Below are 21,611 nucleotides of genomic sequence, written 5' to 3' on the forward strand. Positions count from 1 at the left end.
GGCCATACATGAGTGTACCTGGGAGATGCCCCCTGCTGTGCCGAGGCAGTGAAACATCATCATAGGTCTGGGACAATTTTCTCAGACTCTCTGAGCGCCAAGGCCCTGATGCGCTGGGTACTCTGACAAGGAGGGAAACGTTTTGGAAGATGATGGAGTACCTTGCTGACCATACCAGCATTCTCTGTGTCTTACAACTATTGGGTATCCAATCTAGACATGTGACTGTCTCTCTACGCCATGGAGGTTCCGCCCTGCCCTGTCGCTAGCATTTTATCAGAGCGGGTTTTTAGTGCCATCGGAGGTATCATAACCGATAGGCACATCCACCTGTCAACTTAAAATGCTGACAGGTTGACTCTTATCAAAATCCCGGTGACTACCTCTTGAAGCTCATCAAAGAATGCCAAGAGTGTGCAAAGCCGTCATCAAAGCAAAAGGTGGCTACCGTATATACTCGAGTATAAGCCGAGCTTTTCAGCCCAAATTTTTGGGCTGAAAGTGCCCCTCTCGGCTTATACTCGAGTCACGGTCGGCGGCAGGGTCGGCGGGTGAGGGGGAGAGGGCGCTGAGGCATACTTACCTGCTTCCGGGGCTCCTGGCGCTGTCCCTGCAGTCCCACGGTCTCCGGGTGCCGCAGCTCTTCCCCTGTTCAGTGGTCACGTGGGACCGCTCATTAGAGAAATGAATATGGACTCCACTCCCATAGGGGTGGAGCCGCATATTCATTTCTCTAATGAGCGGTAACGGTGACCGCTGATAGAGGAAGAGGCTGCGGCACCGAAGACCAGCTGTCCGGGGGAAGGAGCGGGACGCCGGGAGCAGGTAAGTATTACATATTCACCTGTCCGCGTTCCACACGCCGGGCGCCGCTCCATCTTCCCGGCGTCTCTCCGCACTGACTGTGCAGGTCAGAGGGCGCGATGACGCATATAGTGTGCGCGCCGCCCTCTGCCTGATCAGTCAGTGCAGAGAGACGCCGGGACGGGACGCTGAGGAGCTACAAGCAAGAGAGGTGAGTATGTCATTTTTTTTTTTATTGCAGCAGCAGCAGCAGCAATGGCACAGCTTTCTATGGTACATCTATGGGGCAATAATGAATGGTGCAGAGCACTATATGGCACAGCTATGGGGCAATAATGAACGGTGCAGAGCACTATATGGCACAGCTATGGGGCAATAATGAACGGTGCAGAGCACTATATGGCACAGCTTTCTATGGTACAGCTATGGGGCAATAATGAACGGTGCAGAGCACTATTTGGCACAGCTTTCTATGGTACAGCTATGGGGCAATAATGAACGGTGCAGAGCACTATATGGCACAGCTATGGGGCAATAATGAACGGTGCAGAGCACTATATGGCACAGCTTTCTATGGTACAGCTATGGGGCAATCATAAACGGTGCAGAGCACTATATGGCACAGCTATGGGGCCATAATGAACGGTATGGAGCATCTATTTTTATTTTTGAAATTCACCGGTAGCTGCAGCATTTTCCACCCTAGGCTTATACTCGAGTCAATAAGTTTTCCCAGTTTTTTGTGGCAAAAGTAGGGGGGTCGGCTTATACTCGGGCCGGCTTATACTCGAGTATATATGGTACTTTGAAGAACCTAGAATATAAGACATATTTTCAGTTGTTTCACACTGTTTTGTTAAGTATATAATTCATAGTTTTGATGCCTTCCGTGTGAATGTACAATTTTCATAGTCATGAAAATACAGATAAATCTTTAAATGAGAAGGTGTGTCCAAACTTTTGGTCTGTACTGTATGTATACCTCTAGGAGTAAATGTTTTTTGGCCCATGCATTTAGTGCATGCTCATTACCAGTCTAGGATACTGTGACAGTGTCACTGGCACGGTATGTGAGGGGAGACGTGTCATGTATATTGCTTTCCTCCATGATCTAGAAACCTATAAATTTATTTTCAGCATGCTATGTGCTGAAGAAGTTAAAGGGAACCTGTCACCCCCAAAATCGAAGGTGAGCTAAGCACACCAGCATCAGTGGCTTATCTACAGCATTCTGTAATGCTGTAGATAAGCCCCCGATGTATCCAAAAAGATGAGAAAAAGAGGTTAGATTATACTCACCCAGGGGCGGTCCCGGTCCGGTTCTGGTCCGGGGCCTCCCATCTTCTTACGATGACGTCCTCTTCTTGTCTTCACGCTGCGGCTCTGGCACAGGCATACTTTGTCTGCCCTGTTGAGGGCAGAGTAAAGTACTGCAGTGCGCAGGCGCCGGGCCTCTCTGACTTTTCACGGCGAACTGGTTGAGAGACTTGGAACTGCAAGGTATATTACAACCCTGGACCTGACGAAGGACTATTGGCATATCCCCATGTCCCAGAGTGCAAAGGAGAAGACGGCCTTCTTGACGACTTATGGATGTTTTCAATACACCAGGATGCCCTTCTGTCTGCAAGGGGCTCTGGCCACCTTCCAGAGGGCGATAGATCAGATCATGGCTCTGCATAAGAAGTATGGCGCAGCGTACCTCAATGACATTGTGGTCTTTAGCCCTGACTGGGCTAGTCATCTGCAAAGGTACAGGCAGTTCTGGATGCTTTAAAAATGTGTGGTTCACAATTGTTCTGCCTTCCTCCACGTATGATGCGGTGTGGATTCTAGCATACGGCTAAACCTTCATCCATTTCCTCAGTAAACAGACTGTATAGGTTCTTAAGTCTATATTTATTGAGATGGTGAACAACAATAGTAGATGATATTGTGAGATATGTGATATAATGGATGATCAGGTAAAAACTACAAAGGAAATAACAGTGCAGTACTTGGCACATTACAGCATGTTACAGGATGCAATAACATGAATAACAGATTACAGCGCTAACACAGCATAAGGCAGATACAAAGTTATCATGGCTATCTTAGGGCAAGTTCAGGCTGTCAGCATTGTACTACTTTATACAGGCAAACATCTATCTGCTTACAGAGAAACAGCAATATGAAACAAAGCACAACATGCCTAACTACACACTCTGCTACACAGTGGCTGCATAACTGTTCTAACATAACACACACATGTAAGTACATTTGTGCCTCACCGGAATCCGCTTATCAAGAGCAATGATCTGTAGGAAGAGAGAGTCAGGAACACGTGTGTAATACTCAAGGTCCGTGGGAAAATGGCTACTCTTGCCTGGGAAACCAGGGGGGCGGTTCTAGTCAGAACACAGGCTTAAAGAGATGCAGATTTTGTGCAGAAAATTCTGCACCTCTTTTCTTACGTGTGCACATAGCCTTAAGCAAAATGCTCCTGGATACAGGAACAGGATAAATGTGTACCTAATGACCTCTAATGGTGATAACTGGTAATACATTGTGAATTAACATACTGCACATTAATGGGCAGAACAACGATAATTCTGAAAAAATGTGCCATAGGGAAGGAAATTTTGCTATGATCGCCGCGCCAGTGACAGATCTTCTCAAAGGCACCAAATCGACAATAGTTAAATGGTCTGATTACACAGAGATGGCGTTCCAGGAACTGAAGCGAACGCTGTGTAAACATCCGGTAATTGTAGCACAAGATTTCAGCAAAGAGTTCGTGGTCCAGACAGATGCGTCTGAAGTTGGCTTGGGTCCGTGCTGTCTCAAGTAATAAATGGAGAAGAAAATCCCATCCTGTATTTGAGCCGGAAGCTGTCATCATGAGAGAAGAACTACGCCATCATCAAGAAGCAGTGTCTAGCCATAAAGTGGGCCGTGGATACATTGAGATATTATATAGTAGACTGGGGGTTCAAACTTGTGTCCAATCATGCCCCTCCGAGATGGTTAAGGGAGAAAAAGGGTAAGAATAGCCTGGTGACTAGGTGGTTCTTAGGCCTCCAGGATTTCAAATTCCATGTAGCACACAGGCCCGGGAAGTCATACGGGAATGCAGATGCCCTCTCCCAAATTCCCTGTTTGGTGTCTGAAGGTGCTAAAGCCTGCGGCTTTGGGAAGTGGGGGGGAATATGTGACAGGGTCACTGGCACGGTATGTAAGGGGAGATTGCTTTCCTCCGTGATCTAGAAACCCATAAGTTTCTTTTCAGCATGACATGTACTGAAAGAGTTAAGCGACTATGTTATGTGTGGGTTTTTAGGTGAGTAGGTAAGAGATGGGCAGGATGCCAACTCACCATATCTCCACCTCAAGGGTGTGGCTGGGGAAATAAATGTCCAGTCACTTTTTTTTCTTTTGTCTGTGTTGTGTAGAGGCAAGGAATCCTCTAAGCTGACGTTCCTGTGAGAGCTGCCGTATATGTTGGCCCAGAAATTCTGGGCAGGACTGTTTATGAACTTTTCATTTCCTTTTGAGAAAGGCTGATTTTCTGTTACTATTTTGGGTTTATGATGCAATAAACCACCCAGAGACTTTATCCCCACGTGTGCCTGTGTCTACCTTGAGGAGCAGCTAAGTGAGCCGAGCTTCCACAAATAGCCACTCCTTAATAATGGGAAAAAAATGTTTTGGAGACCCTCCACTACGTCTCTTGAAAGAGGTATCGGAGTGCCTACTAATTTTTTGACAAGCTAGGAGACCACTCCCTAGTAATGGAAAAAAATGCTCAACCTTCTAGTTGAGGAAACCTTTTTGGAAACCAAAAGAGCCAGTGGGTTCCATTTATATATGATCCAGTGCCTTTTGGTCTGTCAGGTGGTCGTCACATAAGGAGTTCTCAAATTGCATACAGGATATCACTGCCGGGACACAAGAATTTGTACAATAAGTACAGAGGATCCTGGTCTCTTCTATATCAGGCTGAGTAGATGCAAAACACTCCACTATATTCCTCAGCAGGGTTGATGAAATTTCAGTCCTTGATGCTGCTACATTAGACTAATCGTTTTTTTGAGAGCTAATTCAAATAGATTCCATTCTCTAATAATACCGCTCTTATCTGCAATTTGTTGAGGGTGAGCTGTCGCAGTAGGGATAGCGTAGCATATTACAAGCATCTAGTCTGGGATTATTGCCTTATAAATTATAATACTTGCTGATGCAACCTAAAAAAACCATCAAGGTAACATCTATTTTATTCCCTAGTAATACCGCTATTAGCTGTGTTTAGTGTAGGGTTAGGTGCTAGGCATCATTTGCTGGAAATGAGTGTTCAGTCTGATTACATTCATCTCTTCCACAGTCTATAACTTGATTGCTTTCTTCCATGCACTCATTGACAGTTTCATGTTTTTTTATGGTGATCTTTACTCAGAAATCCATGAAAGCAGGCAGTGTTGCTTGCATTTCTTGCTGCCGCGTACAAGAAACAATATTTTCAGGGCCGGTTTAAATCCCTTCTATATTCTGCAATATTACCGCTCTTACCTGCTATTCGTCTATGGTGAGCTGTCTATATACCTTATAAATCTCGCTGTTAGCTGTGTTTAATGTAGGTATTGGTGCTAGGTATCATCTGCTGCAAATGAGTGTTCATTCTGGTCACACTTTTCTCTTCCACAAACCATAATTTGATTGTTTATTTTCTATGCACTCATTGATAGATTTGTGTTCTGTACTCTGAAATTCATCAAAGCAGTCAAAATTAACAGATTTTAATGTGTTCATTCGCAGCTTCACTGTAGCAGCTGTATGTAAGAGATAGTGGTGGGAGACTATACACTACTGGACCTGGAATTGCCACTTCTGAACTCTCCAGTGCTTTGTATCCATCCATCCATTTCTGGGTGCTTTTTGAAGTATGTTTGGGGTTATTGTCCTGCTGATAGACTCATGACCTAGGATGCAAACCTAGCTTTCTGACACTGGACACTACATTGCGACCCTAAATCCTTTGGGATTCTTTACATTTCATGATGCCATGCACACAGTCATGGCACCCAGTGTCAGAGGCAACAAAACAACAACCCCAAAATATCTTAGAATTTCCTCCATATTTGACTGTAGGTGCTGTGTTTTTATTTGTATGCCTCATTCCATTTACAGTAAGCAGTAGAATAATGTGCTTTATCAAAAAGCTCTATTTTAGTCTCATCTGTGAAAAAGACGCCTGCTGTCCCTCTAAAAATAGTGAGGGCCGCCTGCTGGCCCTCTAAAAATAGTGAAGGCCGCCTGCTGGCCCTCTAAAAATAGTGAAGGCCGCCTGCTGGCCCTCTAAAAATAGTGAGGGCCACCTCATGGCTCTGAAAAAAAAAATGTTGATGACTTTCATAGTCCCCCCCTTCATAAATTAAACTGGATTTGTCTGATCAAGTCTCACACACCACATGGCCAGATAAGGTAGTAAAATGTTAAAATTACATTTCCTGGTGAATGTTTTTTTTCACCTTTGAAAGCGATGCAAACGTTCAAAAATGCAGCAAAAACAGTATTTGTGGAGGAGCATTTCTTATCCTCGTTATTTTGTTTTATATATGTCATTATCCTGCAAGAATGTTTAACATTTTTTGCAGTAAAATCCATTTTATCTTCAGTTTTGTATATTTTATTGTCAGTCCGTAAAAGTAACGCGACACTCTGACAACATTTTCCCCAGCAGTGACCTGGGATTCAGAGAAGCTTTCAGGGGTCTTCCCCATGCTGTTTCCTTTCTATTCCAGCATGGTTTCCATCAATTTGAGTAATTTTTAGACCCCTCCAGAATTCCGGGGGGGAAGGGGGGGGGGCAGGGGGGTCTGCCAGAAAAATTCTCATGTTTCCCATTGACTTCCATTATGCTCTTTACTCGGGTCGAGCACCCGACCTTTATGATTTGCTATCTAGTTTACAGTACCGTTCCAAAGTTTAGTGTCACTTAGAAATTTCCTTATTTTTGAAAGAAAAACACATTTTTTTCCAATGAAGCTAACATTAAGGCTATGTTCACACAGTGCAGATTATTTGCGTTTTTTTAGCGTTTTTGCGCTATAAAAACGCTATAAAACCGCAAATAATCTGCATACATTAAGCATCCTATCATTTTTAATGAAATCCGCAATTTCTGTGCACATGATGTGCGTTTTTCCGCATGAAAAACGCATTGCGGTAAAAAACCGGACATGCTCATTAATTTTGCGTTTTTTTCGTGGTTTTCCCACTGTCTAATGCATTGGGAAACGTTTGGGAAAAACCGCGTCAAAAACGCGCAAAAAACGCGCTAAAAAACGCATGCGGTTTTCATGCGGAAATCCGGCAGCAATGTCAGGATTTTCACAGGAATTTTCTGCATCAATTCCTGAACGTGTGTATGGGGCCTTAATGATTCAGAAATATACTGTATACATTGTTATGCTAGTTTCACACTAGTGTTTTGAGGAGCTGCAGAGGGCTGCGGACTTCCTCTGTGAAGCCCCGCCCTCAGCCGTACCTCCGCCGCTAGCTCCGCTTACTTCCTCATGCGGCCTGCAGGCGGCCTGTGTAGCTATCTTTAACATTAGGTACGCAGGTCATGCGGCTGTATGTGGATGCTTCCGCATGCGTCGTTTTGACGATGCGGCGACCAGCGTAGGACGCAGCTGGTAGCAATTTCTTTTTTTCTCCGCATCGTCAAAATGACGCATGCGGAAGGATCCGCATACAGCCGCACGACCTGCGTACCTAATGTTAAAGATAGGTACGCAGGTCGCATGAAAAAGTAGGCGGAGCTAGCGGCGGAGGTGCGGCCGAGGGCGGGGCTTCATGGAGGAAGTCCGCAGCTCCTCAAAACGCTAATGTGAAACCGGCCAAAATGTGGTAAATGACTATTCTAGCTGCAAACGTCTGGTTTGTAATGCAATATCTTCATAGGTGTGTAGAGGCCCATTTCCAACAACCATCAGTCCAGTGTTCTTATGGTACTTTGTGTTTGCTAACTGTGTAAGAAGGCTAATGGATGGCCGCGCCAATACAGTTACATTCTGCGGCAGAGCAGGGTGAATCGATCTCCCTACTCTGCCGCCCAGCCGCTATGTGGCCCCGGAGCAGGCGGGGGGCCCCGGTGCAAGCAGTGGGCCCCCCTGTCCGTCATCGGAAGGTCATCTGTACCGGCATTTAGCCTATACAGCTGATCGCATTGATGGGAGAAGGAGCGCTACGCTCCTTCTCCCATCATCCCCTTCTCAGCATCTGACGTGACCGACGCAGACACTGACAGGGGGCGCGATGACGTCACAAGCCGGCACCCGCTGTCAGGAGATGAGCGGGCACTCAGAGCTGCAGAGGAAGAGAGATGAGTATTTATTTATTTTTTTACGGGTGCTGCCTTATATTAAAGGTGCTGCCTTATACTACACAATCTGCCTATAGGGGTGCTGCCTTATATTACAGGGTCTGCCTATAGGGGTGCTGTCTTATACTACAAGGTCTGCCTATGGGGGTGCTGTCTTATACTACAGGGGCTGCCTATGGGGGTGCTGCCTTATATTACAGGGTCTGCTTATAGGGGTGCTGTCTTATACTACAGGGTCTGCCTATGGGGTGCTGCCTGATACTACAGAGTCTGCCTATGGGTGCTGCCTTGTGCAATAGAGTCTGCCTATGGGGGGTGCATTATACAATATATAGTAGGCCTATGGGGAGTGTATTATACTATATGGAGACTTTTGGGGAGTGCATGATAATATATGGAGGCCTATGGGGAGTGCATTATACTACATTTAGGACTATCCTCCGGTGCATTATAGTATATAGAGGCTATCTAGGGGGCATCACACAGTGTGGAGATTACAGTGAGGGGGCCATTGTACAGTGTGGAGATTACAGTGGGGGGCCATCATACAGTGTTGGACAGAGGTGTCAAACTGCATTCCTCGAGGGCCTCCAACAGGTCATGTTTTCAGGATTTCCTTAGCATTCCACAAGGTGCAGGAATCATTCTGTGCAGGTGATTAAATTATCACCTGTGCAATACAAGGAAATCCTGAAAACATGATCTGTTGGCGGCCCTCGAGGAATGCAGTTTGACACCTCTGGTGTTGGAGCCATCAAACAGTTTGGGGGCTATTAAGGGGTCAATATACTTTGTGGGTGGTACTATACAGTGAGGGGCATTATACTGTGTACAAGAGAGCATCATACTGTGTATAGGGGAGCTGTACAGGGGGAGACTCAGGACCTTATTAAATGTAGAGTGGGCACTTATTGCTATAGGGGAACTCAGGTTACTGTTACTATCAAAGGGGCACACAGGGCATTATTACTTTCTAGGGGGCAAAATATGGGCTCTGTTTTCTAGGGCACTTGCACCCGGCATCACTATATTATAGAGGGGTGCTTTAGAATTTAGAGGGCACAGAGAATCACATAGCAGGTGCAGTAATAGGGACACATATGGCAGCAGCCGCTCAGTATTGGGGTATCAGGTTCAGTAATGTGGACACATATGGCAGCGTCTCAGTATTGGGGTATCTGGGGCAGTAATAGGGACACATACAGCAGCAGTGGCTCAGTATTAGCGTATCAGGTGCAGTAATAGGGACACACGGCAGCAGCGGCTCCGTATTGGGGTATCAGGTGGAGTAATAGGGACACATACAGCAACAGGGGCTCAGTATTGGGGTTTCAGGGGCAGTAATACGGACACATACGGCAGCAGCGGCTCAGTATTGGGGTATCAGGTGCAGTAATAGGGACACATACGGCAGCAGCGGCTCAGTATTGGGGTATCAGGGGCAGTAATAGGGACACATACAGCAGAGGCTCAGTATTGGGGTATCTGGTGGAGTAATAAGGACACATACTTCAGCAGCGGCTCAGTATTGGGTATCAGGAGCAGTAATAGGGACACATACGGCAGCAGCGGCTCAGTATTGGGATATCGGGTGCAGTAATAGGGGCACATACGGCAGCTGCGGCTCAGTATTGGGGTATCAGGTGGAGTAATAGGGACACATGTGGCAGCAGTGGCTCACTATTGGGTGTCAGGGGCAGTAATAGGGACACATATGGCAGCAGCGGCTCAGTATTGGGGTGTCAGGGGCAGTAATAGGGACACATACGGCAGCAGCGGCTCAGTATTGGGGTGTCAGGGGCAGTAATAGGGACACATACGGCAGCAGTAGCAGCTCAGTATTGGGGTATCAGGTCGAGTAATAGGGACACATGTGGCAGCAGTGGCTCAGTATTGGGTATCAGGGGTAGTTATAGGTACACATACGGCAGCAGCGGCTCAGTATTGGGATATCGGGTTCAGTAATAGGGACACATACTGCAGCAGCGGCGGCTCAGTATTGGGGTATCAGGGGCAGTAATAGGGACACATATGGCAGCAGCGGCTCAGTATTGGGATATCAGCAGGATGAGGAGTTTGTGCAGGTTGGGAATAGATGGTGATGGCTGGAATATGAGAAGTGAAACTTGTCTTTGTTGTATTCTCTGCAGACGAGTCCTGGGTGGAAGAAGTTGTCACGTCGGTCTGGGCCAGATGGAAAAGACGGGAAAAGTGAACGACTCCATCAGAAAGGACGTCAGCGGTAAGACATTTTCTGTAACTGTGCTGTGACCTCTTATATGTTCTGTAGGACTGGTATCTACCACTGACCATATGGCGGTAATATCCATGTTGGTCTTTATATAGAGATTATCTTCAGTAACAGCGCGGTCATCTGCTGAGGTTCTCCTCCACTATTAGGGTGCATCACGCAGCTGTAATCAAGGTTACCTGGTTAGGGGCCCACTCAGAAGCTTCATCCTCCGTGAGCCAAAACCCTAGCTACCAGGGCTGTGGAGTCGGAGTCGGAGTTAGTTTTGGTTGGAGTCGGTAGAAATGTACCGACTCCGACTCCATCTTTAAAAAAAATGTATTATTTCATAATTGAACTTTCATATGAATTTTATAAATGTTACTCAAATATATATGTTCTATCAAACTATGAACAACAGTGATAAGCAGTTCTGCTGGAGATAGACATTTCTTACTTCTTGTGTGTCACTGTTCTCCACTGCCCTTATCTAATCTTATACTTGGTTAACCTCATGCTGCCCCAACCCCCCTACTTACAATGTATGAAACTGAAAGTGAAAATGTGTTGCAAATTCTTAGTAGTAAAGCTCCTCCTCTAGACTAGATGTTTACTAGGTGTGCGTCTTCCAAGCATCTCACAGCTGCTACTCAGAAGAGGAAGTCTGTAAGAAGTATTATCCTTTCAACAAACTTTGCATCAGTTAACTGTGAGTACATGAGGAATAACAGTATTACTGACCACTATATCAGTTGTACGACCTGGCAATAATTTTGTACAATTGTTTTTAGGAAAAACAATTGTCATTTGGATTGTGAATGCAGAATTAAAAACCTGAGAATGTCAAAGAAGCGTCACATTAAATCAGCTGTATTTGAACATTTCACCATCACTCAAGATAGAAAACATTATGTCTGTCTGTGTATGACAAATGATCCAGACGAAAACAAATGCTGTGAAGCCAAGATCAGTGCATATTCAGGCAAAGATAAAAATGCTCCTACCAGAGCTTCTAATCTAAAGAGACATTTACAGCGCTTTCATCCAGAAGTACTGAAAGCAGTGGATATGAGAGACTGCATCCAAACCAATGAACCAGTGCCCAGCTCTTCCAGCCAAGCAAAGGAGCAGAGGAGTTTGCAGCCATCAGTTGCAAGATATTTTGTCAGTGACAAAGTTACTGTGACAATGACAGTAGATACATTTAAAAAACAGATCATAGGATTAGCTGGCTGGCGCCATCTTGCTGCGTGACCCTCTGGATATACCCCACCGGAGCCGCCAGCTTTCTCAGTGCCGGAACCGGGAGAGGAGTCACAAAAGGTGCCCATAAGGAGCATCCAACAGCGGTGAACGAGAATAAAAGAGACCGGAGGACCCACCGGGAGAAGCCCACACTGGAGCGACAAGGAAGTCCCGAGCAGAGCAGGAAGCTCCGCCGGATCCTCATCGTTCCGGAGCCGCCGGGTCTCGGAAAAGACAGGCGCTGCAGTGGGCGCCCCCTCCTCCTCCTCCACAGCATCCCGGCGAGTGTAAAGAACCTTCCTGTCCGCACTGAAGCCTGGAGCGGTGAGGCGGCTGAATAGAGAGGACATCTGCGGAGGGAGGTGGGGATTCCGGAGGGCCCGTCGGGAGGCGAGCCTGCCGGAGCGACGCCTCGGAGCCACAGAGGATCTGACAGGAACAAGTCACTCCCGGAAAACTTCTACACTGGAGGTAAGCAGTCCCGGGACCGGCACTCGTGGCCAGACACCCCCCCTGCAGGGGTGAGCGAGCTCCGGCGGGAAACTCTGTGATCCCTGTGAACACTATTGACACGGCTATAGGCGGCGGTGGCGACAACCTCTGCGCCGGAGGAGCCGATAACTTAGTCACAAACCACCCAGGACCTGGGACTTACAGAGCCCTATTGACCCCTTAGGATCGCGGTACCTTTCAGCAGCAGAAAGCAGCAAGCTGCAATGACGTAACTGGGGCTGATAACACCGAGCACTGTAACAATAGCTCTCAGACCGCTCTGCTATTCCCTGCATATAACCCATCCCGCAACCAAGTGAAGTGAGATAGGAGATAAAACTTTATTAACGGGGCGCATGCGTGGAGTCCGGCAATGACGGACATGTTGTGCTGAGCTCCGCTACCCGACGAACCCCATTCAACCCTTTCCAGCGACCGGAGCATAGTAAAAGTATCCCCCTCCCTGGGACAGCATACCTTTGAGAGCGGGGCAATCTGTAATGCCGAAAAAGGGAAGCGCGGCACAGCCAGCGGGCCGCGCTATTTCAGACCTCCTTATGAGCGGCACCCCTTCCAAAATGGCTACTGCAGCTAATCCTCCACTAGCCTCTGCAACACATGGTGATGGGAGCGCAGAGCGGGATGACATTCCCCCGCACTCTGAAGCGATGATCTCAACAGCTGCCCTCACGAGGTCCCTGCAAGAAACCTTTAGAGAGGAACTCACCACCGCTATGCAGGGTATCTCATCCCAGTTGCAAGATATAGCGCAGCGCACAAACAGCCTGGAGGAGAAAATGGACGCTGTCTCAGATGCACTGGAGGAGGACTAGGAGACTCTCAAGCTGCACACTGATCGCATTACTGAGCTAGAATTGAGGTGTGAGGACTATGAGAATAGATCCAGAAGGAGCAACATATGAATTAGAGGGCTTCCTGAACATGTTGTTGCCCTTAAAGATACAGCAACAGCCCTCTTTACAGCCCTTCTACCTGACCTGGACCCGACCTTGCTCCATATTACAAGAATACACAGGGCACTGGGCAAGCCACGATCTAATGATATACCCAGAGATGTTACACTAAAGATGCACTATGAGGAGATCCGTGATCAGATCTTGCTGGCAGCTAGAAACCATCCTATCTTACCTGGTCTGTCGGACTCAGTGCACATCTATGCAGACATTGCGCCCACCACACTGGCCAGGAGAAGGGCCCTCAGATCGATTACGACCTCTCTACAAGAAGCCCAGGTCAAATACAGGTGGGGCTTCCCGTTTGCCCTTATTTTCACATTCAAATCCCAACTCTATACCTGCCGGTCCTTAGAGGAAGGAACTCAGGCCCTAATTAAGGCTGGTATCCCACTATCTTCAGAGACCTCCTCGCTCCCACAGAGAAAACCCAGGCCTGTAAAGGAATGGAAGAACCTTCCCAGAACAAGAAGCCAAAACACTCAGGTCACTTGACCTGCATAACCCAGGATTTGGTCCCATCAGAATGTTTTATGTGGCTTTGGGTTCTGCTGCTGGGTCAGTTATTGGTTTTGCCCTGCTCTGAAACTAGGTCATCTACCTAACAGTTAATGCTCGGTCTATTTACAGTTGAACTACTTACTATTGTATTATCAAACAACCTTCTCCCTATCCCTCCTTTTTCATTATCCCTCCCCCCCCCCCTTTTTTTTTTTCTTTCTCTCCCCCCTTTCCCCTATTATAAAGTCAACCCTATATGATTCAAGGGTTGGGGTTCTCGGGGTTGCAACATGCTGCCCAACTTCGTCGAAATTTGGTATCCTTCCTAATATGGGAGCCCAGATCGCCGTATCTTGTGGGCACAATGCCCTTTGGAAAACTTATGTTATGTTTTGTGTCGACGTCTTTCCCCTGTTTGTCTCTTCCCTTTTGTTTCCACATAGAGAGTATTGCTGTGATGGTAAATTTGTGGGACAAGGTCGGGTGGAGGGCGATGGTTTGTCTCTTATTAGCAGTATCCACTTAATTAAGCATGTGTAGAGTGCTCTCCCATAATGTGCGGGGCTTCAACTCGCCTCTAAAACGTAAAAAGGCCTTCCTCGATTATCGGAAGCACAACCCAGATGTAATCTGCCTTCAGGAAACCCATTTTTCCAATTCCTCCCACCCCAAATTCCTGGATGCACATTATTCGAATTTTTTTCTTTCAACCTGGGACCGCAAAACGAGGGGTGTGGCTATTCTAATTAAAAACAGCCTTCCATTCCAACCCATTAGCACGTACTCAGACCCTGAGGCAGGTTCATTATCCTGTTGGGAACCATGCAGGGTCTAAATATATGCATTGTTAATAGCTACCTGCCGACTGCCACTCAGACTCGAGTCATGCGTCTAATCTTATCAAAGTTAGCTTCGCTCACGTATCATCACCTTATATGGTGTGGTGACTTTAATCTCACTCTGAGCCAGTCACTTGACAGCAGTTCACAGAATCGAGCAGACGTATCAAAAACAGACAGAAAAAAAATCCTACAAATGCTGAAAGTAAATTGTTTGGCAGATATCTGGCGAGAGCTGAATGGCCGTCAGAGGGGATATACATATTTCTCCCCTGCACAAAAGTCCTATTCCAGAATTGACTTACACCTCACCTCTTCCAAAACACTCCCCTCGGTTCTATACTCCCGGCATATAGTATCATCTTGGTCAGACCATGATGCCATCCTTTCTGCATTTAACTTTAACATTACCACTTCTAGGCTGTTTAGGTGGAGACTGAATGAGTCTCTACTAACAGACCCAACGGTCTTATCTATTATAAAGGATGAGCTAAACGTATATTTCCAAACTAACAATACTACTGACGTGTCCCCGGGAACTGTGTGGATGGCACATAAAAAATTTATAACAGGGACCCTGATCAAAATTGCCTCTAACAGGAAAAAGCAAAGGTCTGACCTACAACTGCAACTAGAAAATAAGCTCTCAAAATTAGAACAGGCAAACCAAAACCTCCCTTCACTTTATCTAATCAAGAATATTCGTGAAACTAAATTACAACTCAATACCATTTTAACAAATAGATCAGAAAGGGCCCTGACATGGACTAAATCTACTTTCCACAAATATGCTAACAAACCAAGCAGCATGTTAGCCCGTAAACGTAGGAGTAGAGAGCTTCTGAATAATATCTCCTCCATTAAAGATTCTACAGGCCGTATTACTGCCCATCCAGATGTAATATATAAAACGTTTCAGCAATACTACCAAAACCTATACTCCCTCACGCAGCCCCCTTCCCCACTACGCATCCGGAGCTTTCTCAAAAATCTGACACTACCTAAAGTCCCGTACTCATACATAGCACAACTCCAAGTACCAATCAACTCTGACGAAATAAAAGCAACGATTAAAAACTTTAAAAAAAAACAAAGCTCCCGGGCCTGATGGGCCTACAGCACTATACTACAAAAAATTTGACAACTTACTTATACCTCACATACAGAGCTTTTGTAATGCTCTACTAAATGGAGCTCAAATGCCACCTGAATTTTACATCGCCCACGTAACTGTAATCCCAAAACCGAAGAAGGATCACCTCTCCCCCCAAAACTACAGGCCTATCTCATTGCTAAACATAGATTTAAAAATTTTCACTTCCATAATCACGGCCAGACTAAATAAAATATTGCCCATTCTAATCCACCGGGACCAGGTAGGATTTATTCCCAAAAGGCAGGGCCCCGACAATATTAGGAGGAACCTTAATTTAATACACTTAGCTAATCACTCTAAGCAATCTTTGCTCCTGCTAGCACTCGATATAGAGAAGGCCTTTGACTCGGTGTCATGGTCATACCTGTTCGAAGTCCTCGCTGAATTTGGTTTCCCGAGCAGTATTATCTCCTGTCTTAAACTACTATATGATCATCCCACGGCCTATCTGAAACTACCCTCAAATCAGCCCACCCCTATTAACATACAACGTGGTACCAGGCAGGGATGTTCGCTATCCCCAGCTTTATTTGCCCTAGCCATGGAGCCCTTGGCGGAAGCTATTAGAGCCAACCCCAACATTAATGGACCTATAATCAGAGGTGATCAATACAAGGCTAGCCTTTTCGCAGATGATCTACTATTATCCATAGTTAATCCCACTATTACACTCCCAAACCTTTTCGTTGCCCTTCATGAATTTCAACTGGTCTCTGGCCTCAAGATTAACGTTGACATATCTGAAGCCTTGTTCATTAACACCCCCAGGGAAACACAAAACAACATAACAGCACAGTTTAAGTTTACCAAAAATGAGCGGTATTTAACCTATCTCGGCATCAATCTAACCTCCCATAGGTTGACTCTATTTAAATGGAATTATGCCCCCTTAATTAGAAATCTCAGGTCGGACCTTACCAGATGGTCATCTATGTCCCTATCCTGGCTAGGTAGACTACACGCCATTAAGATGGTTTCCTTACCACGATTTCTGTATATTTTCCGCTCTTTGCCCATTCCTCTACCTTCCAAAACGTTTCTAGATATCCATAACACGATCTCTAAATTTATATGGCAGGGAAAAAGACCTAGGATAAGACTAAAAACCATGTTTATTAATAGAAGATGAGGAGGTATGTCTCTGCCCAACTTCACTTTATACTATAGAGCGGCCCAGCTGGCCCAGCTAATAAGTACCAACGCAGACAAACATAGCGTACCCAGATGGGTGAATCTCTAATCTCACTTCCTGACTCCATTCACTCTACCAGGCTTCATGTGGTCGTTGCAGAGGCTTCCGAAAGGGATCCATACATCAGCTCCATTCACAGCACATTCTATGATGTTATGGAGGAAGGAAAGATTTAAACATTCCCTACAATCCAAAACTTCCTTAATGACTCATATTTTCCATAATCCAGCTTTTCCACCAGGGTTGGAGCCTCGCCCTTTCCATTGGTGGGTATCTAGGGGTTTAATTACCCTTAAACATCTTACTTCACCATTCAATATTCTACTCACCAAACAAGAGTTCATCCAAAAGTACACCCCACCAAACTCTGAAATATTGCGTATCATCCAAATCTTTCACTTTGCTGAGCAAATTTTAGGACATGGTGTCACCCACCGCCCATCAGGTTATGAGCAAAAATGTTTGAATGACCCACTGGGCATTATCTGTTTAATATACTCAACCCTGAATGCAATATCAGAAGATGTAAAACTTAAATATATGACTCAATGGGAGAGAGACTTTAATGTGATAATTTCCCCATTGGAGTGGCAAAAATGTTGCTGCTCTCTTTCTAAGGGTAGTCTCCAAACCTCCTTAGTTGAGACATCCATCAAGCTCCTACATAGGACATATTTGGTTCCGAGCAAATTACATGCCATCTATCCAAATTTATCGGATCGGTGTTTCAGGGGGTGTGGAGCCCTGGGCGACTTGAAACACACGTGGTGGGATTGTCCTATCGTATCCGCCCTTTGGCTAAGGATTAAATCTATTGTGGAGGAGCTATGTGGTGGGGTGATTCAATTAGATGCAACGGTGTTCCTACTGGGGGCCAGATACCCTGGCTTCTCCAACAAACTACATAATTTAGTCAATCAGCTGTTCCTGGCCACTAAGCTACACATTGCAACGAAATGGAAAACAACTACCCTATCTCTTTCTTCAGTAATTGACAAGATGAACACTATTATGCTATGTGAATGAATACAAGCTACAAGAGATGACTCATGGGAGCCCTACTATCAAGTATGGAGGCCGTGGATCGAAAGGAACTCTAGCAGTAATCTTGACCAAGTCTTATCACTATCACTATGAGGCTAACTTAATGTTCGATAGACTTCCTTGGACTCGCCCCTTGTGCTCAACCATTGATAGTATTCTGATACAGTAATAGATCTCTTATTCCCCCCCCCTCTTGTTTTTTCAACCACCTGTCTTCGTCTACGTGTTCAATTGTTGTATTGTTTAAAACTATCAAGGTTAATCTAGAATTTGATTACACTTATGTATATTCCCCTGCGCGGGATTTTGTTGTGAAACTTTCTTGGTTTTTCTTTGAAAAATAAAAATTTATTGAAACTTAAAAACAGATCATAGAGCTTGTTGTAAAGGATAGTGTGCCTATTTCATTATTTTCACGACCAGCTTTTATGTGTCTGAATGGGGAAATGGCCCGCAAGCTTGCTGTTTCTCTGGAGAGAGAGAGTATTAGAAAATTAGTAATCGAAGAAGCTTTTAAACAAAAGGAAGAACTTAAAAAAACTCTCAAGGGACGCTTTCTGTTTCTTAAAATGGATGCCTGCACACATCACAGAGTGAACTATTTTGCCATCAATGTCCGATTTGTTTGTGACAAAAATGAAATAGTTACCAAGACATTGGCAGTAAAAGACACGAAAGCTCATCACACCAGTGAGTTTCTCCAGGTCTTGGTGGAAAAGGTTCTGCAAGACTATGAACTTAAAACAGAGCAAGTTCTTTCTGTCGTAACTGACAATGCTTCAAATATGGTAAGTACTATTAAGCTAATGAATGAGAGTAATGATGGTGACCAGCAGCTAGAAGAACATTCTAGGTCCACAGACACAGAAATGTTTTAAATAGAGGAACACAGTATTGTAACTGAGGAGCAAACTGAAGTTGCTTCAGATGAACAGCAACATGATAGTTTAGATGATCTTGTTGAAACTGTGTCAGTACGTTCTTTCATTCATCACATGCGCTGTGTTGTGCATACGCTACAGCTGGCTATAAGAGACAGTCTGCAAGAAGGACATGCTGCTGCACTGATTGGCAAGGTGAGAAAATTGGCTACTGTTGCCAGAACCCCTAAAGTTGACTCAATTTTGAAGAAACGTGCTGGAAAAGGGGCAATTATTGATCAAGCCACACGATGGGGCAGTACTTAATGATTCAGTGCTTGATTGAACTGAAAACCTTTCTTGTAGACATGGCTAACCCTCAACTGACGCTAAATGAAAGTCAGTGGAATCAGGTGACTGAGCTGGAAAAATTGCTAGAGCACCAATTTACAGTGACTAAAAAATTACAAGCAGAGGACTTAACTCCGTGTATTTTCTTAAAGGAGTGGAAGAACCTGATGTTTCGCCTGTCCCAAAGAGGAGGGTTAATTGCAAGTGGCATTGCTACATCAATGAAACGGAGAGAAGAGCTACTATTACAAAATAACATTCTTTTGGCAGCTGTTTATGTAGACCCAATGCATCGGATTCTTCTAGATGATCAACAGCTAAATAAAGGAAAAGAAGCTCTGTTTGAAATAGCAGTAAGGATGAAAGGGTTGCAGAACAGTCAGGAGGAACAAGAAGAATTTGGTCGTCCTGCCACATCTTCACCCTCATCAACTGATGAAGAATTTAATTTCGAAAAATATTTGGATCACAAGGACCGTGCAAAGCGTTCCCGCATAGAAGAAGAGTCATCCCCATCAAAGAACACAGCCAGTACATTTCAGCAGAATTTTTCATGTGCACTAAAAGAAATTGAGAAATTTGACTGTTCATCAAAAATAACAGTGCAACAAGCGATTCCTCTGTATCCTGACATTGTCAGAGATGTTGCCCGAGTGGTTACTGCTTTGCCACCAACCCAAGTTAGTATAGAGAGGTTGTTCTCTGCTCTCAAAATAATTAGATCAGATTTGAGGGCATCCATGAAGGAGGATCTGACAGAGGCAATACTTTTTCTGAGGACAAATTTATAGATTTCTTATTATTAACTGCATAACAGTGTTTATTGCATATTTACTTACAAGAGTTTAGAAAAGTTTATAAAAGTTATTTGCTATATTCTAATTGTATTCTAATAAATATAGTTTTTGCTCTAAGTGGTCTGATTACTTATATGATGGTGAGAAACTGAATAAGCACGATGTTAATATTTTACAACAGTAAATTTATTGTTACGAATTGGCCATTTATGAAGGATTGGAACCTGATAAAATCCAGGAGTCGGAGTCGCAACTGTGGCTTACCGACTCCACAGCCCTGCTAGCTACGCCTCTGCCCCTGCTGTAATGTCAGTATTATCTTTTGCTTCTTCCCCTGCCCAGGAGATGTGGTATGCAGTTGACCCAGGCAATTTTTAAAACGAACCTTCGTTCGTGGGAAAATGCCTTTAATATGACCGTCTTCCTCTGCCTGTAGACACGTCGCGCATCTGCCACCGGGATCAGCCGAATGATTCACTGCACCTGCGCGGAATTTGCGCAGGCACAGTAAATCAGACCGCCGCCATCTTTGTGCAGACAGATAGCGGCGGTCACATTAATCTGCACATGCATTCCTCCTGTACAAAGATGGCAGCTGTCAGTGAGTCATTCAGCTGATCCCAGTGGTGGTGTTTTCGCGACGGTGTTCCGTTGGTGGTACCGCACAAGAGGCTGCGTGAGTGTGTGTCTGTGTGTGTGGTGCAACGGTGTTCCGCTGGTGGTACCGAGCAATAGGTTGGTACCAGCAGCAGTTTCCATATTGAAACACCCATCACTCGGGTGTCCCAATATGGCGGTTGGTGAACTTCCTCTTGGAATTCTGGGATACGGTGACATCTGGATAGAACATTAAATTAAAACATTACAAGGCAATTATACAAATAGATACAGGATATGATGGGCCCCATATATTGCTCCATACAGAATGGGCCCCATATATTGTTCCATACAGTATAATGGGCCACATATAATGCTCTATACAGTATATGATGGGCACCATATAATGTCCCAGTATATGATGGGCCCCATATATTGCTCCAAACAGAATAAGCCCTTATACTGTCCATATACAGTGGGGCAAAAAAGTATTTAGTCAGTCAGCAATAGTGCAAGTTCCACCACTTAAAAAGATGAGAGGCGTCTGTAATTTACATCATAGGTAGACCTCAACTATGGGAGACAAACTGAGAAACAAAAATCCAGAAAATCACATTGTCTGTTTTTTTTTATCAATTTATTTGCATATTATGGTGGAAAATAAGTATTTGGTCAGAAACAAAATTTCATCTCAATACTTTGTAATATATCCTTTGTTGGCAATGATAATAATATAATTGGCCCGATAAGATGCTCCATAGATAATTGACACCATATACTGCTCCATATGTACAGTTATATGAAAAAGTTTGGGCACCCCTATCAATCTTAAGCTTAATGTTTTATAAAAAATTTTTTTTTTTTGCAACAGCTATTTCAGTTTCATATATCTAATAACTGTTGGACACAGTAATGTTTTTTCTTTGAAATGAGGTTTATTGTACTAACAGAAAATGTGCAATCTGCATTCAAACAAAATTTGACAGGTGCATAAGTATGGGCACCCTTATCATTTTCTTGTTTTAAATACTCCTACCTACTTTTTACTGACTTACTAAAGCACTTTTTTTGGTTTTGTAACCTCATTGAGCTTTGAACATCATAGCCAGGTGTATGCAATCATGAGAAAAGCTACTTAAAGTGGCCACTTGCAAGTTGTTCTCCTG

The 21,611-nt window shown here is 44.7% G+C and overlaps 1 protein-coding gene across 6 annotated transcripts in view; it reads left to right on the plus strand.

Annotated features, from left to right (window-relative positions):
- PMS1 (PMS1 homolog 1, mismatch repair system component) overlaps window positions 1–21,611 on the plus strand; it is a 440,797-nt gene that overhangs the window by 8,532 nt on the left and 410,654 nt on the right. For 3 of the 6 annotated variants that reach the window (XM_077275413.1, XM_077275417.1, XM_077275415.1), the window contains exon 2: window positions 10,318–10,409. The exons of the other annotated variants lie outside the window; for them this stretch is intronic. In XM_077275413.1, coding sequence (XP_077131528.1) covers window positions 10,318–10,409 — 92 coding nt within the window. The remainder of the gene's footprint in view (window positions 1–10,317; window positions 10,410–21,611) is intronic. 6 annotated transcript variants of the gene reach the window in all.

This window comes from Ranitomeya variabilis, chromosome 7 (genome assembly GCF_051348905.1).
Source record: "Ranitomeya variabilis isolate aRanVar5 chromosome 7, aRanVar5.hap1, whole genome shotgun sequence".
Taxonomy (NCBI): Eukaryota; Metazoa; Chordata; class Amphibia; order Anura; family Dendrobatidae; genus Ranitomeya; species Ranitomeya variabilis.